An 18,008-nucleotide genomic window follows, 5' to 3' on the forward strand; every position below is an offset into this window, starting at 1 on the left:
ACTACAATACCCAAGTGTCGCTTTCTATCATTTTTACATTTAAATATTTTCTTTTTCTTTTTATCATATTTCTAAAAGAACGTGACCTCTTTATAATTAGTAGTATATGAATATTTTCATTTTATTCTTGACGAATGGACATGAACATGTTTATAAATTCACTAAATTCAAACGACATGTTTTATTAGTATGCCATACATATTTTATTTCAAAATCACAAAATTAAAAGTCTTCATATATTTTGTTCAATCGAACTAATTAAGATACACAATTAAATGAAAAAAGGGGATCAATTATAATTTTAATTTCAGATTCACGAAGAAGTGAAGTTTGGTAGGTAGTATTAGTGAACAACAATATTCCACGTAAGTCACCCACGAGAAAAAAAAGGGAACCCTATCACTTTAATTCACCCCTATTTTTAGTGAATCCTATTTTCCTTCAGAGTGTTAGGTATAGGCAAGAAGCTCGGCAATGAGAAGTAGTAAAAATACAGCGCATCAGTTCCCTATATAACGGAAACAAAATTCATATGAACGTGTATTAAGGGTCTTAAGAAGAAAAATGAAAACCCTAACAATGGAAGTTGCAAGAGTACAAGCAATAGCGTCAATAACAAAATGCATGGACACAATTCCATCAGAATACATACGGTCAGAGAACGAGCAGCCCGCATCCACAACGTTGCATGGTGTGGTTCTTCAAGTTCCAGTAATCGACATAGACGATACAAATGTAGTGAAACTCATATCGGATGCTAGCAAAGAGTGGGGGATCTTTCAAGTGATAAATCATGGAATTCCAGATGAGGTTATTGCGAATTTGCAAAAAGTAGGGAAAGAGTTCTTTGAGGTTGTACCACAAGAGGAGAAAGAAGTGATTGCAAAGACTCCAGGGTCGCAGAATATTGAAGGGTATGGTACTTCTTTGCAGAAGGAACTTGAAGGGAAAAGAGGTTGGGTTGATCATTTGTTCCATAAGATTTGGCCTCCTTCTGCCATCAATTATCGTTATTGGCCTAAAAGCCCTCCTTCCTACAGGTTTTTTTTTTCTTTCTCACTTCATATCTTTCAACTCTAAAATAAATATGCATGCTGTTAAGGTGCTGTCGTTTGTGTTAGGGATTTGTTAGAATAGATTTTTAAGCTTTTCTTTACGCAGAAAAAACTAAAGTATCAAATCTTATATCCTAGACAAGTTAAATGCGTATTAGTAAATTAAACTAAACCACTGTCGAGAAATGAGATATATCTAAGCAGTATCTTAGGTTCCCATCACACTTTCCTTCCATTCGACCTTACTCAAATAAGTAGGCGTTTGGACAAAAAATTGTATATTTTAGAAAAAAAATAGTATTTGAAATTAAGTTGAAATATAATATTTATAATTTAAAATTATATTTCGACGTGCATTTCACTTTTAAAAAAATAGTGCAAAAATAGTGCAGTTTGTGAGTGAGAAATTTGCTTTTTCTTTTCGAAAAAGTTTTAATTTTTGAAAAACTCATTTTCAATAAACTTAGCAAAATTTCATGTACAAATGGTCCTAAACGTTACTCTACCGAAGAGAGAGAGAGAGAGAAAAGCTGCGTCTTGGATTTTTATTAAATTCTGCCAGCTCATCGGAATTAAAAGGAGTCTACCATAAGAAGTAGCCATTGTTGTCAACATCGTCATGGGAATTGACTAATTAAAAAGGGTTAGCCAGAATTACTCTTTTTGTTTTAATTCTAACCAAGACCAGTTACGCCCAACGTCACTGGGAGCAGTTGTACTCTGCAATTCACAGCGAAGACACGTGTTACGAGTTTGAACAAGACAATTCGATTGAACTAATGAAAATATGCCGCCTGTTTCAATTTATACGACATAATTAGATTAAGCAGAAAGTAAGCATAAAGTTTAAAAAGAAAAAAAAATATTTTTTTACCGTAGTCTTAAATATATTCTGTAATATATGTGTGGCTATAGAATTTTAAAACTTATTATAGTATTTAATATGATTATATAAAAGCTTGTAATTAAGATAAAATGATAAGATCAACTTAAATTATTTTTTACATTTAGGAAGGTATCATTCTTTTTTAAATAAACTAGTAAGGTAATAATGTCGTTTTTTCAAATGGAGGGAATAATGGATTTTCGTGAGTAATAAGATGAAATAAGACATCTATGAAAAATGTCTGTCATTGGTTAGGAAAATTGTTGTTATCTCTTTATATAATCTTTCTATCACTTGAATTTAATTTTGCAATTGTGTTAGGTTTAAAGTTCGTATTTTTAATATCAGTGTTAGAACCCGCGCGATACACGGATAATTTGACAGAATATTAATCTTATAAAATTATGATCTAATATATCATATTATTTTAATAAATATTAGTTGTATTTTATTACTCCCTTCGTCACAATTTATGTGAACCTGTTTGACTGAGCACGAAGTTTAAAAAGAAAATGAAGACTTTTGAAATTTGTGATCCTAAACAAGTCAAAAATGGGTCCAGAGTATTTGTGTGGTTATAAAAACTTCTCATTAAGGGTAGAATTGGAAGTTTAAGTTAAAATGTTTCTAAATTTAGAAAGGGTCATTATTTTTGGAACAGACCAAAAAGAAAATAGATTTACATAAACTTGAACGGAGGGAGTATCTAATATAGTGTGTATAAATATAACAAAATTTATACAAAATTAAAGGATACACATCATATAGTAGGGCTGTGCATGGATCAGATCAGATCGGATTTAGCATATTTCAGATTGAAATTTCGGATTCTACAAAATACAATCTGAATCCGATCCGAATTAATATCGGATCAGATCGAATTTTAAAGTTTGGATCGTATAAATATTTCGAATTTTCGGATTAGATTATACGTATTATTAAGGCTATTGCTAATCTAATCGGCTAATGCGTCTGCCTTATCTGCTTCTTATGTGTTCTGTGCTAATACAAACATCTCTTTGCTTTTCATCCCTTATATCAACATTGCATCTCTAAGAAAATATTTCTCTAGAGGTTCGAGTTGTTATGCCTCTAAGTTGCGAAACTCATACTTATATTTTCTTTGTTAGAAGAGGCAATACAACAAGAAAAATTCGTGTTTCTACAATCATGAGGGAAATATGGTGCCAATGTAGTTAAATCCAGCAATTGTAAAGGTAATAACTTGGAGGAAGATGTAAAGGAAGTACTGGCTATCCGAAATTAAAGTTTAATATTTATACATGCCCTAATAATTTTGGATTTCGGATCGGGTTAAAATTATACCAATCCGAATTCGATCTGGATATCCGAAAGTTTAATAAACATAATCCGAAATCCGATCCAAATATCCAAAATTGAGCGGATCGGTTCAAATTTTGGATATCCGATCCAAATGCACAACCCTATCATATAGTAATCAAATAAATTATTTGTTTCTTATTTATTCTTATTATTAAATTAATAAGTACTTAGTGCTATACATTTACTAATGTGAATTTTGATATACTTCTCTTTTAATATAACATAGTTATATATTTTCTTACCCGAAAAATATATTGTTTTAAACTTATATTATACTGTTCAAAATTCTTCAATTGTTTAAATTTATTTTTAATTTTTTTGAGTGTTATTTATTTATCTTTATTTTTTAATTAATTTAAAATATAAATATCATAAAATTATCTTTATCCCCCTATTTTGTACATTCTTTTCTACTATAATATTTGATTAGTTTTCTCAATTTTGTAGTTTATTGAAAATTTAAATAATATAATATTATTTTACTAAATTATAATTTTGAATTCATCAAAAGTATAAAGAGATAAGCCTTTTATTATTTTTATAAAAAATCTACCAATATTTTAATAATTATTAATTTGTGTTATATATATATAACACAAATTATGTAAACAATATGCTTAATATGTATATGCTTTATGTATAATATCGTAATAGTATCTTTATATTTTTTATTATAAAATTATGAGTTTTATTTTATTAACTAAAATTTCATACATGAGAAATTTAATTAGTATATATATTTTTACGCTATCGCTTGAAATTCTTTTTTTTTTTTTTAGTATTCTTCCTTTATAACTATTTATTTATTATGATTTGAGTTATGTGTATATGTACGACTTTATCATCATAATTCTAATTAGAAGTGTTATATCTTTATATTTTCCCACATATTTATATTTTATTTCCTTAATTTTGTTTTTTATTTTAAAATAATTTTAAAACGTTGGAGATTTGTCCTAAAAATCTACACTTGTCATATTATGGCTATACCATTTGGTATCATATAATTATGTACTTCTCTTTATATATATAGAGAGAGACTACTTTATTTACTTCTCCTTTTATATATCTATACACTACTATATTAAGAAGAAATTGCTCCCCAAATTTGAATTGGTAGTTTTTTTTTTAAAAAAAAATAATTTTAAAACTCCAACTTAAATAACCATAAAACTATTTCTAGACGCACACACCTAGATATATCTTCATGCCTTCATCATCACCTAGATTTGGTGAATTAGGTCTCTATTCTAAGTACATGTATAACTGGTTCTCTTTTTAAGTTTTCAAGTTATGCTATTATATATATTAGGACGTCTGTGTTTATGATACTAGATGTATATGATGCTTATGGTTAAATGAAATAGAATATGACATTCTACGTCAATTAGTATGAAATTTATTCCATTCCTTTTTTTTTTATCAAACTCTTCAATATACTCAATTATCACACTCAGAATGCTCTAGGACCATAGCAGAAACTTTTTCTGATATTGACTCAAGCCATGTGGGGACTACTAAAGCTGTAACTAATTTGAGAAATTCCTCATTTTTTTAAATTCCATCCTCTTGTATGGTATCTAACAAAGATAACTTCATACTCAGAGCTCAAATTTAAAACTTCTGATGAAAAAGTATTTTTTCTACCCACAACCTTTGTTGATTATTCTGATCACCTTAATTATGGTAGAATTTGGACATATAGGCCCTAGCCCCACCTAACCTCCTCTATCACACTAGACATCCCCACCTCCCCTTTCTCCCTCCACCCTATGCCATATTACTTACTAATTATTAATTTTTGCTATATCATAACAAGCAGGACTATTTACCGCTTAATAAAATGTACTTTATGCCTGAACTTTTAACAATAAAATTATGGTCTATGATAAGATCTATTTATTATCGTTAATGTGCTAGGGTTACAGCTTTACCACTCTATTTTCATTAGCGCATGCTATGTCATTTAGGGATCATTTGGTTCAAAATCAGATTATCCTGAGATGATAATCCAATAATTATAATTAGGATACACTAGGATTACATTGGAATTGTTGTTGTTGTATAATTAGGATAAATTAATCAACCTTCTATATAGGATAGATAATCAGTTGCGTAAACTTTATCCTGATTTTAGCTAATACCCTCCATGTAATACAAGGTTAACTAAATCTTGAATTTTATAGTGGGCCAAACCACTTAATCCCTCTAACCGTGAATCTGAAGAAAAAAAAATAACTTTCTAGGGAAGCAAATGAGGAGTACGCAAAGAGGCTGCGAGAAGTTGCGGAGAAGATCTTTAAGAGCTTATCACTTGGGCTTGGGTTAGAAGCCCATGAAATGATGGAGGCAGCAGGTGGTGAAGAAATAGTTTACTTGTTGAAGATCAATTACTACCCACCATGCCCAAGGCCCGATTTGGCACTTGGAGTTGTGGCCCATACAGACATGTCCCATATAACCATTCTTGTCCCAAATGAAGTCCAAGGTCTCCAAGTGTTCAAGGATGACCATTGGTATGATGTCAAGTACATACCAAATGCCCTAATTATCCACATTGGTGACCAAGTTGAGGTATATCTTATCCATACTCACTTAAATTCATATGATTTTTTCAACTTGTTATAAGATTTTGTAAAAAATAAAGAGAGTTTTATTTATGAATTTATATTGACAAGAGAATTGGAAATTCTTTTAAAATAGATTGGTTTGCATCATCTTATTGTTAGATGGTGCAAAAAATCCATCTTGAACGAGGTGAGCGACTAGTGGTGAAGAGATGGAGGATAGTTGTGCTTCTTTATGATGCTTTTAAAAAGTGAGTTTAAGTCTTATACATTGCAGTATAAAGAATATTTTTATAATGGACCCAACTTGCTTGAAATTAAGGTAGACTTAGGGCTGTTTCTTGTATCTTTGACTACCATAGTTATGATCATACGGATTTGGTAAAATCCCATTAGTACACACACACTTTCTCTCTTTATGTTTCTATTTCCTTCCATTTCTAAAATTGACATAATTGTTGAGCAGATTCTTAGCAATGGGAAATACAAGAGTGTGTACCATAGGACAACAGTGACAAAGGACAAGACAAGAATGTCATGGCCAGTTTTCTTGGAGCCACCATCAGAGCATGAAGTTGGGCCAATTCCTAAGCTGGTTAATGAGGCCAATCCACCAAAATTCAAGACCAAGAAGTACAAGGATTATGTCTATTGTAAGCTTAACAAGCTTCCTCAGTGAAGAAACTCCTCTATATATGTTTGGCAGCGATTAGCTAGTATGTTCGTGAATCGTGAGTATTATATTATAGTTTGTACTATCCTTACCAAGAGATATTGTCTTATTATTATAAAGGACTATATGTTTAGACTTAAAACTTTTTGGTACTAGCTAATAACTGACTTATTAATACTTTATTTACATGTAAATATTTGCTTTGCTTTTCAGTGTGTTTAACTTTGGACATGGCAAATTATAAAGCAATACTCATTTACAAGTAGAATTACGAGGATTGTAAAGCAGGAAACAATTAGGGAACTTTCTTTTCCCCATCAGTAACGGCTAGGAATCTATTAGGATTAGGTTTTATAATCTTTGTTTTCCATAACTGTTCAGAAGTGAATTTCAGGTAAGAATAATATTAAGTTAAATGAAAGGAAAAGCTTATGAATGTAGTCCCATCTTAGCTTGAAGGAAAGTGATAACAATATATTAGGGGTCCAAGAATTACTAAGAAAAAATAAGAAAATAAAAAAATTAAAAAATATGGAAGTTAAAAATAAATAAAGAAGCGAAAAAGAAAACAAAAATTAAAGATAGATTGAATTGAGGAAACTTTTTCTTGAATTCAAGGTATCTATTTTTGAAGTTGAATCCTAACAACAATAATTAGCTAATGAAAAACTAATTGTATTTGGTAGAGAATTAAGGACAAGAGATAGATTGTGAAACCCGACCCTTCAGAATAATAATAATAACACTAAACCTAAATCTATCGCATTTCTTGAATACCTAAACGCGATCTAAGATTTCGGAGAGAGTTTAGTTTTATCCCCTTAAGTTGAATCTTGAAGGTTGAGAATAAATCTAAGAGTAGCCACACACAAGAGTGCAAGAAGAATCTCACAATTTTTGTTGATAATATTCTAAGTCTAAAAACAAAAAAAAGACATTCCTTTATATAGGTAAGAGGGACCATAAAATTGGAGCCTCAAAAACAAGGAAATAAAGTCCTAAACTACTTTGAGCAACAAGTCCAACTATCTTAGAAAAAGAAAAAAGACTAGAAAATATAAAATCAAGCCAATCCTTATCTTGGTAAAAGGAATTATCCAAAGCATCACTTCATCTTATCGCTAGCACCGCAAAATAGGTTGTCTATTGTAGATAGATTGAGGAAGTAGGGGGTCCATGTGCCAATAGAGTGTGTTCTATGTTCGACAAATAGTAAGGAAACTCATTTTTACTTGTTCTTTTAGTGCTCATAAGCTAGCAAATGTGGCAGACTTTGCTAAGATGGACAGAACAAACATAAGAGTCTATACGTGGGACAATAAAATTAAGTTGTTATCTACATAAATCAGTCATAAGGATGTTAAAGTTTCCATTTTGGGATTCCTCTTTGCTGCTACCATTTACCACATTTGGGCTGAAAGGAATTCCAGAAAATTTCAAATAAAGAGTTGGGTATATGCCGACATAGTTAAAGAAACAGTCCTACAATTACAAATAGTTGGGCAGGGTAATTGTAAATTGAGAAACACTTTGAGCCAGCTTGGTAGGTTTCCAATTTGAACTAGCTATATAGTTTTCGATTTGGTTATTTTTGTAAGACTTAGCTCTATAGTCCAAAGGCAGAATGGCCTAAATGGCACCTATACTTGTGCCACTTTGTCATGCCGGTCCTCCTACTTCACTTGTTTTCATTCAGACACTTTAACTTGATCAAAGCCTATTATTTAAACCTCATCTGACCGTTGACCAAGCACATGTGATAAAATAATGGTTGAACTGGATAAAGTGGGTGTAATTCACACGGATAATGAGTATGAATATGAACATTCTGAACCAGAAATAATTAAAATAAGAAGAAAAAATCATTAAAATAAGAATGAAAAATAAAATAAGTTAAAAAAAAAAAGAAAAAAGCGAAAGAGATATGTCACTTTCTGTTCTTCCCCGTACTCACCACATTACATCTCTTTTTCCTGTATGCCCATCCCCCACCCCCCACAAAACACCCCCTCCCTTTTTGTTCCCCCTGTACCTTCTTCTTCTTCCAAGTAAATATTTACAATCTCAGCTTGATTATATCCTAATCGGATGTTCTCAAATAAGATTAATCTCAAACACAAATAAAATTGCTATCTAGGCTGCGAAATATTCAGGAATGTCCATTGGTCTCTTCCACAGGTAGTTGACAAATTGGTATTCTATAAACAGGTGGTCTCCATTTGAGCATGACAGAAACACATCTTAGATTCAGAGAACATCCCCATCTATCTGCTGTGTTTAAGTTACCATGTAATAGCACCTATAGTGCGAACTGAGCTTTTTCCCCACTGCCCCCTCCCCCCAACAACACCACCCTCCCTTTTCATTCCCCACCCTACGCTTCTTCTTCCCCACTGCCCCCTTCTTCCCCCACACTCCCACCAAAAAAGAAAAACAACCCAACCCAGCTGTTTCTTTCTCCCCTCCCCCTTCTGGTTGTGAACATCCCCCACCCCCACCCACCAAATCCAGCTCCGCAAGCGTATGATATCTGACTCCGACGACGCCTTGATAGTCACTGCTAAGAATAATGTGGCATTAATCTGCCTAATTAAAAAAATACCTAAATAACTATTCATCGACGGAATAGTGAGACAGGGAAGGGAAATGAGAATGGAGAAGGGATATGAGATGGACAAGGAAGAAGAAATCTGTGAATTTGAGGGAAGAGATATGAGATGGAGGCATTAATTTTTTTTTTCTTTTTCTTTAAGGAAATAGTATATAATAAGTGTTTTTAGCAGATAAAATATAAAAAATAACGTGGAATATGATGTGTCATCCACGTCAAGCAAGTGAGATACACACATAGTCAGATGGGTTTAAAATATAGATTTTGAACAAGTTAAAGTATCTGGATGAAAAAACGTGAAGTAGGAGGTTCGGCATGATAAAGTGGCACTAGTATAATTGCCATTTAGGCCATTTTGCCTAGTCCAAATGAGGTAGCTCTATATATATGCTTCCTTGGTTGAATAAAATATTTTTAGTTCGGCCAAAACAACTAAGTCAATCTTAAAAAGTTATTCCAACATTATTAGGAAAAGGAAAATATAACCTTAACTATCTACGAAAGTATTAAATATGTCCTAACAAACTAGGAAATAAAAATATATAAGAAAACTTTGGCTCCTTCTCCCCGTGTCTTGATCGCTCTCTTGACCTAACTTGTGCGCCAAGTTAACTCCTTTTGTTGGTTGATTTAGGCCCTCCTCGGCTGGTGCTTGCACTCCAATCTACCTCATATTGGATTTGGACTTGAATCATAAAATTAGTGTAGCACTTAGCTAAATCCTCTCCACAAGTCTTGAGCTCTTCTTTCACAATTAGCGTCTTCTTGATCTTCCATTGAAGTCCAACAATCTTGTCTTGCATCTCTTTAGCTTGAGACCTTGTGAATGGCCTTCTTGGTACTTCCAAAATTTTATCCTAGTCCGTGAAGTTATCAAAAAGGATAAACAAAGTTATACCCCAAACAATATGGATTTAAATCAATAAGTTTTTGACTGAGAAGTTAATGGAATTTAACGAGCGACAATGATATTAACATGTAATATAATGTAACTAGATAAGTGATGCCACAATATCCAAAATACACAGGATGACAATGAATAATTCACTAATTTAACTTTCAAAATCAGATAGTGTTATAGTAAACACCAATCAAGTGTCAACCTGAAAATTAGACCCAGCTCAGCCCGGAACCAGGGCCATATCCCAAAGTTTGACGGGTTTACACAAATATAAAATGCAACCAATTTGGCAATGACAAGTAAGAATGTCATACAAATAAGCAAAGTCCCGAAAGGTACCCATCCGGTGAAGCTTGATTTTCCATAACCACGTCCATTAAATTGTGCTAAGAACATCCAGACGCGAAATGGACGTCTCTTGTGTGTGCTGCATTCTTCTTCTTTTTTTTCCTGATTTTTTTTTTGAATTCTCTATATGCATGTCTGTAACTTTGTTTCATTTGCGGACACATGTTTGGAATAAGATACATTCATGCATAATTTTGGATATTTGATGAATACAAATCTTATTTTTGGGCAATCAAACATACTCCCCTTTTTCCCTCTTCAATTTTTGGGGATTTTATTTCTCCATTTTTCTGTTAATCTTTCCGAATTTATATTCACTTTATTTCTTCTGGTTTTTTCTATTTTTGCCCTTAATATTGATTAACATATGAATATTACGGTTGTTTGCGTTCTAATATATTATTCTCTCAGCTTATAATAAAAAGGTTAGGACAAGATATTGCGTTTAATTTGGGTGTAGTCAGGCTCCTTTCTTCTCCTTTGATTTAAGTTTTTAGTTGTAGTAATTATGGTAGTGTTCACAGTTCAAAAGTTTTGGAAGCTCAAAGATTGTAAGTATTGGAGCAAGTAAGAGCAACATAAATGATTTACCAATTTAACGACTTGATTAGAAATGACTTAAATGACAAAATACTGAACTATAATAGTATCCATTACATTCTTTTTGGATCTTATTAATTGAGATATTCAATGCACCCCAAGTGTTTGATGATATGCCCAAGAAAACTAAATAATAGTTTATTATTTTTTTCGTTTGACTTATGTTCTACAACGTATACTCATCTATCATTCATAATTCGAGAGGTACATTATTTACTTCTATTGGATAGTATTGATAAGCAATATTTATGGGGCATGTGTATTTCTGTTAAAATATTGCCTCAATTTATCTCTTATCAAACGAAAAAAATTGACGCTATTTGTCGAACTTTCTCCTTTCAAGAAAATTAAAAATAACTTTATTTATTCTCAATTGGGTGTTGTATGATGAATTAATTGAGCTGAGAAGATGGACATAATTGATTAGGTGGGCATTAAATATTAATGCGTAGTAGATTTTTGGTAACAACCAAGTCACGAGAGGAAGAACATACAATACTATTCAGTAATATGTCTATGATATACACAACAAATGCGTCTTGGCTAACAAATATTTAATTATTTTAATTGCAGAATAAGCTTGATCCCAGGTTTGAGAGATGAAGAAATAGCTGAAAGAAGGAAAATTATAGCCGTGAAGACCTATCCATAAATAAGGTTTGCCGGTTTCTTACTATTATATGAGTTTTTACCTAAAATAGAGTTGTACTCAAATTACCTTTTGATGCCGAATGTCCATTTAAGTGTTTTTCCTAACCTATTGGTTGAGAAGTTCTCAGTCATAATCTTCAAAAATGACAAGGTTATGGTGATGAATATTTCCCAATGTCTTAACGTCCCTTTCAAAATCTTCCTGAAACTTAAAGCAAGTTTTTTTGATTCATAGGTCTCTGTGTTCAGATAGGCTAACGTCAGGTCCGAATCCAGTTGCTCTACGGACACCATAGAGTTTTCTCCTCATTTGGTTCAACATCAGCTCAACGGAGTCTCTATTCACTCTTTTGTGATACATATATGCTACACCATTATCAAGAGAAGAAGTCAAGAAATATATAAGGAACCTTTTAAAACATTCAATTAGCAGTACAACTAAGTATGAAGTTAAAGAAATATAAAAAAAGGAATCCCCAGTTGCCTTTTTCTTCAATAATCACACACGATAGGATTTGTGTTTCTATAAATAGCTTCAGAATGTATTATATCTTTGCTTCCCCTTCCCTTCCACTACTAAAAAAACTGTCAAAAAACATCCAGAATAACCAATTAAAATCGGTCGGAATCGAATAAAAACTGACCGATTTTCGACCGTTTTTAATTCGTTGAAAAAAGAATGGTCACAATTGGGGAGCGACCGCAATCGGTCGGTAATTGTCAATGCAATTTGACCAAGTTATCTGACACAAAATAATCTTACCGACCGAATTCTGTCGGTATTTTTGAAAATAATTTTTAATTATTTTTAAATTAGCGACCGGCGTCGGTCGGAATTTTAATTATTCATTTTTTAAAAAATTGTTCAATTCCGACTGATTTCAGTCGGAATTATTAAAATATTTAAAATTTAAAATCAACAATTCCGACTGAAGTCGGTCAGTATTATTAAAATATTTAATATTTAAAATCAAAAATTTCGACCGAAGTCGGTCGGTAAATTTAAATTTCTGGGAAATCAAATGAACATTTCCTTCCGACTGACGTCGGTCAGTAGGCGGTCGGTTTTCTGAGTATTATTTTGGCAGAATACAACTGTTTTATAGCTGCACCACCTGCCAACAATCAATCACCTATAATGGCAATATTACATTGCTGCCATTCAACCAATAACAACAACAATAACAATAATAACAATAATAACAACTATCAAAACTATATTATTAACAAAACATCATCTCCATCTTCACTAAACTATATTAACAAAACATCATACCCAACAACAAAACGTTTCATAAGTTAAAAGTTCAAACATCATTCAATGAGTGTTTTGTATTGCATCACCTCCATCTTCACTACTAGAAGCTTCATCGTCGGCATGGTTCGAAGGATCACGACGAGAAGGATTAGCATCTGGGGAAGGGTCACGATACCGGGGAATGGGGAAAGCACCACTAGCAAGAAGATTGGCCAGCTGACCTTGAAGGAGATTAAATTGTCGGTCCCTCTTTTCTAGCTGAACTTGAAGGGTATCAAATTGTCTATCTCTCTTTTATTCTATAGCCTTTGTCTCTTCAAGCTCTGCTGTCAGCTTTGCGATCTTCTTCTCCATAGACGAGATAGTCGACCTATCAATTGCCTCGCCTTGGGCAGAAGTCCCTATACCTTGCAATCCAGCCCTGTAACGCCGAAATGATTTCTCTGGAAGGCCGTATGCTATCCCCTTTTTAGGACCACCGACAACAACCAACCATATCTTATGCGCTTCTTCGTCTGAAACGGGTGGTCGCTCGCCTTGCTCATTCGGTGGCAAGCTCTGAGTGTACTCCTCCACATTAATCTTGTAGCGACCCTTTATTTAGAAGATAGAAAATTATTAATTATATAATATTATAAATATTAATTTCAAGTTATAGTAGTTATGAAACTTATATATGTAGTCTCCGCCCGGTCCTCGACCCATCTAGTTGGATCTGTCGGTGCCTTCTTCTTCCGGATGTGAGTCTCCATTGTGATGACCCGATAGGTCATCTCGTGTTTTGAAACCTAATTCTGTGATCTGAAGCCTTAAAAATCATGATTTAGCCTTTGTCGATTTGCGTGCGCAGTCCAGGCGTCTTTCCGAAAAGATTTTATGTTAAAAACTGATAAAAAGAAGGAATTTTGCCTAAAAACTTCATTTGAGTTGACTTCGGTCAACTTTTTTGGCAAACGGACCTGAATTCGTGTTTTGACGGTCCCGGTGGGTCCCTAGCCTGAGATATCGGACTTTGTCGAAATTTGAAAGTTAAAGGCTTATTGAATTTGAAATGTTTGACCAAAGTTTGACTTTTTGGATAACGGGTCCGTATAGGTCTAATACCACATTTATGATTTGTCTGTGAAATTTGGTGAGAAACAGAGTTGGTTTGACGTGATTCGGACGTCCGGTTGTTAAAATAGAAATTTCAAAGCTTTCTTGAAAAATCTCACTTGATTTGGTGTTCAATTCGTAGTTCTAGGTGTTATTTTGGTGATTTGATCGCGTGAGCAAGTTTGTATGATATTTTTAGACTAGTATGCACTTTTGGTTTAGAGCCTTGAGGGCTCGGGTGAGTTTCGGATAGGCTTCGGAGTGAATTTGGACTTGGTGAAATTTGTTGGTGTAACTGATCTTGTTGCAGGCCTCTGATCTCGCATTTGCGAGATCAGGCAACACATTTGCGACCTCTGAGGGGTTCGCATTTGCGAAGCTTCTCATCCAAATGCGAAGAGAAGCTAGGCCACACAGGTTTCGCATTTGCGAAATAACCTTCGCATTTGCGAAGTGGGTCTGGGGAAGGCATCCTTCGCATTTGCGACGATAGTGTCGCATTTGCGGTCATCCAAAGTTCGCATTTGCGAACAATTCTTCGCAATTACGAAGACAACAGAGGTGTGAAGGATTTCGCATTTGCGAAGCCCAGGTTGCAAATGCGACATCTGCAGCTGATGAAATAGGACTTAGACGAAGCACAAGAGGCGATTTTTCCAAAGAACATTTCTTCCCCAAATCATTGGTAAGCAATCTTAAACTAATTTCTTTCAATCTTTCACTATTTTTCCTAAGATTTCAATCTAATAAAATCTAAGGTTTTGATGGTGGAATTGTGGGTTTTTGGGTAGAAACTAGGGATTTGATAAATTGGGGATTTAGACCTCAAATTGAGGTCGGATTCCAAAACTAATTATATAACCGGGCTCGGAGGTGAATGGGTAATCCGGTTTTGGTCCGAATTCTGGGTTTGGACCAAGCGGGCCCGGTTGTTGGCTCTTGTTGACGTTTTCAAAAATGGCCTAAATTGAATTATTTACAATCGTGGATAGTTCCTAAAGCTTAAATTGAATTGTTTGGTTTGTAATTTGCTAACTTTTATCGGTTAAGAGGCTTGTGGGAAAGAAAAATTTGTGATTGAGCATTGAGTTTGGCCGTTGAAGCGAGGTACGTATCGTGGTTAACTTTGGCTTGAGGGATTAGGACTTATTTGTCTATTTGCTACGTGTTTATATGTTGGGTACCACGTATAGGTGAGGTGATGAGTACCTATGCGTTGTTGTCGGGTTATAGCATGCGGGTGGGTCTTATTCTTGTAATTGTTGCTTTCCTTGATCATATTATTCATGCTTAGACGAGTTAATTGTGATGTTGATCATTCTTATCATGTTGACGAACTTTGGTATTGATTGAGTGTTGATTCGAGTTGAGGTTGGTATTGTGGAACCAAATGTTGAAGTAAGATCTGATCTTGTTGTTTCTATCTCCCTGTTATTATTGTTCATTGTTTTGGTGAGAGAGAGTGTTAATGCACGAAGGGTGATACCGTGCGGTTTCTATTGACCTTATGTGAGGTTGAGAGTGTTAATGCACGAAGGGTGATGCCGTGCCATGTTCTGAGTGTAATGCACGAAGGGTGATGTCATGCCATATTGTGAGTGTAATGCATGAAGGGTGATGCCGTGCCATGTTATGAGAGTTAATGCACAAAGGGAGATGCCGTGCCGTTTCTATTAATTTCATTGTGAGGATGAGAGTAAAAGTACGAAGGGTGATGCCGTGCACTTTTCCTTTGCCATGTTCATTGGTTCTTATTGGTTCATAGTGTATCTACTGTTCAAGTTATCCTTCTGTTGTGGCTCTTTACCTCGTGTTACCCCTCAACATGTTTCCCCCTCCCGATATTTCTTGCTTAGTTCTTTACTGTTATTTGTATATATACTGTTATATTGTACAGGTTTGATTGTATGTGTCTTATCTTAGCCTCGTCACTACTTCGTCGAGGTTAGGCTCGACACTTACCAGTACATGGGATCGGTTGTACTGATACTGCAATCTGCACTTTCTATGCAGATTTTAGTACCAGCTCGGATTGATCGAGAGTTTAGCTGTTGGACCCGCTATCCGGAGACTCAAGGTAGATCTGTCGGTGTTCACAGACCTTGAAGTCCCCGTCTATCTTTTATGTTTTACTGTTTCTTTCATTCAAACAGTTGTACTTCTTTCAGACTATTACTTGTAGTAAATTCTAGAATGCTCGTGAATTGTGACACCAGATCCGGGAAGTGGTAAATGATGAAGTTGTTATAATATTCCGCACTCGTTATAGCTTAATTACTGTTAATTATTGCAATGTATAAGAGTTGACTTCACAATACTTTAACGTCGGCTTGCTTAGCAAGTGGGATGTTAGGCGCCATCACGGTCCCGACGGTGGGGGATTTCGGGTCGTGATAAGTTGGTATCGGAGCACTAGGTTGCCTAGGTCTCACAATTCACGAGCGAGCTTAGTAGAGTCAGGGGGATCGGTACGGAGACGCCTGTACTTATCTCCCAGAGGCTATGAAATTTAGGAATAAATTTCGCTTCTATTCTTCTCTCTCGTGTGATTTTGTTCTTATAATGCTAATTGAACTCTTCTACTCTTATTCTCTCGCAGATGGCGAGAACACGTACCGCATCTTCAGCTGAGCAGCAGCTAGAGCCCCCAGTGGCAGCTCCTACGAGGGGCAGAGGTCGAGGCCGAGGTCGTGCCTGAGGCCGAGGAAGGGGCAGAGCTCAACCCAGAGCTCGAGCAGCAGCATCAGCGGTGGAGCCTCAGGTAGAGTTTGATGATGAGGTTCCAGCCCAGGCTATGCCTGTCGGACCGGCTCAGGTCCCGGAGGGGTTCATTGCCACCCTAGTGCTTCAGGACGCTTTGGTTCGTTTGGTGGGCCTTATGGAGAGTGTGGCCCAGACTGGCGCATTTCCTATGGCACCAGCCGTCTCTCAGGTTGGAGGAGGAGCCCAGACTCCTGCTACTCACACTCCGGAGCAGATGGCTCCCTAGTATCAGACTCCAGCCGCTTATCCCGTCGGAGTAGTTCAGCTGGTTGTTGCGGCACAGGCCAGTGATGGGTCAGTTATGTCTTCTGAGGCTTTATGGGGATTTGACAGGTTTACCAAGATATTCCCAGTTCACTTCAGTGGTGCTCCTTCAGAGGATCCTAGGAGTATCTTGACAGCTGTCATGAGGTGCTACAGAACATGGGTATAGTGGAGACCAATGGGGTCGTTTTTGCTGCATTTCAGATGATTGGTTCTGCCAAGAAATGGTGGAGAGATTATTTGTTGACCACACCAGCGTGGTCGCCTGCTCTTACTTGGGACCATTTCTCTCAGCTCTTTCTAGAGAAGTTTCTCCCTATCACACTGAGAGAGGAGCACCGTCGTCAGTTCGAGCGTCTCCAGCAGGGCAGTATGACTGTTACTCAGTATGAGACCCATTTTATGGATTTGGCCCGTCGTGATCTTCTTCTGCTTTCTACCGAGAGAGAGAAGGTGAAGAGGCTTATTGACGGACTTACTCAGCCTATCAGATTGCAAATGGCTAAGGAGACTGGGAGTGAGATTTCTATTCAGGCGGCTACCAATGTCGCCAGGCGAGTCGAGATGGTTCTTGCTCAGGGAGTTCAGGGTCTGACAAGAAACCACGTCATTCCGGGGGGTTCAGCGGTGCCTCATCTGGAGGCAGCGGTACTTTTGGTAGAGGCCATCCTCCCATGCCGTTTCATTCAGCACTCCAGGTATCCCACGATACCTCAGGTGGTCGTGGCCCTCATATGCCTTATTCCGACCAGGTAGCCTACAGTGCACCACCAGCTCCTGTTAGTGCACCTCCACTCCAGAGTTTTCGAGATGGTTACTCAGGTCGATAGGATCAGTTTCATGGTCAGCAGTCACAACAGCCGAGGTCCTGTTGTACTTGTGGTGATCCGAGGCACATTGCTAGATTTTGCCCTCGGGCATCGGGCACCTCAAAGCATCAGGGTTCTCGTGCCATAGTTCCGGCACCAGTTGCTGCACCACCTGCTCAGCCA

General features: G+C 35.7%; 1 protein-coding gene across 1 annotated transcript; it reads left to right on the forward strand.

Moving 5' to 3' along the window:
* Positions 1–414: 414 nt before the first annotated feature.
* On the forward strand, positions 415–6,667 carry LOC104101386 (flavonol synthase/flavanone 3-hydroxylase). Its single transcript, XM_009608823.4, has 3 exons — positions 415–1,040; positions 5,532–5,859; positions 6,319–6,667. The coding sequence occupies exons 1-3, from the start codon at positions 565–567 to the stop codon at positions 6,529–6,531; spliced, it is 1,017 nt and encodes a 338-aa protein (XP_009607118.1). The 5' UTR covers positions 415–564; the 3' UTR covers positions 6,532–6,667.
* Positions 6,668–18,008: the final 11,341 nt, after the last annotated feature.

This window comes from Nicotiana tomentosiformis, chromosome 4, assembly GCF_000390325.3.
Source record: "Nicotiana tomentosiformis chromosome 4, ASM39032v3, whole genome shotgun sequence".
Classification (NCBI taxonomy): Eukaryota; Viridiplantae; Streptophyta; class Magnoliopsida; order Solanales; family Solanaceae; genus Nicotiana; species Nicotiana tomentosiformis.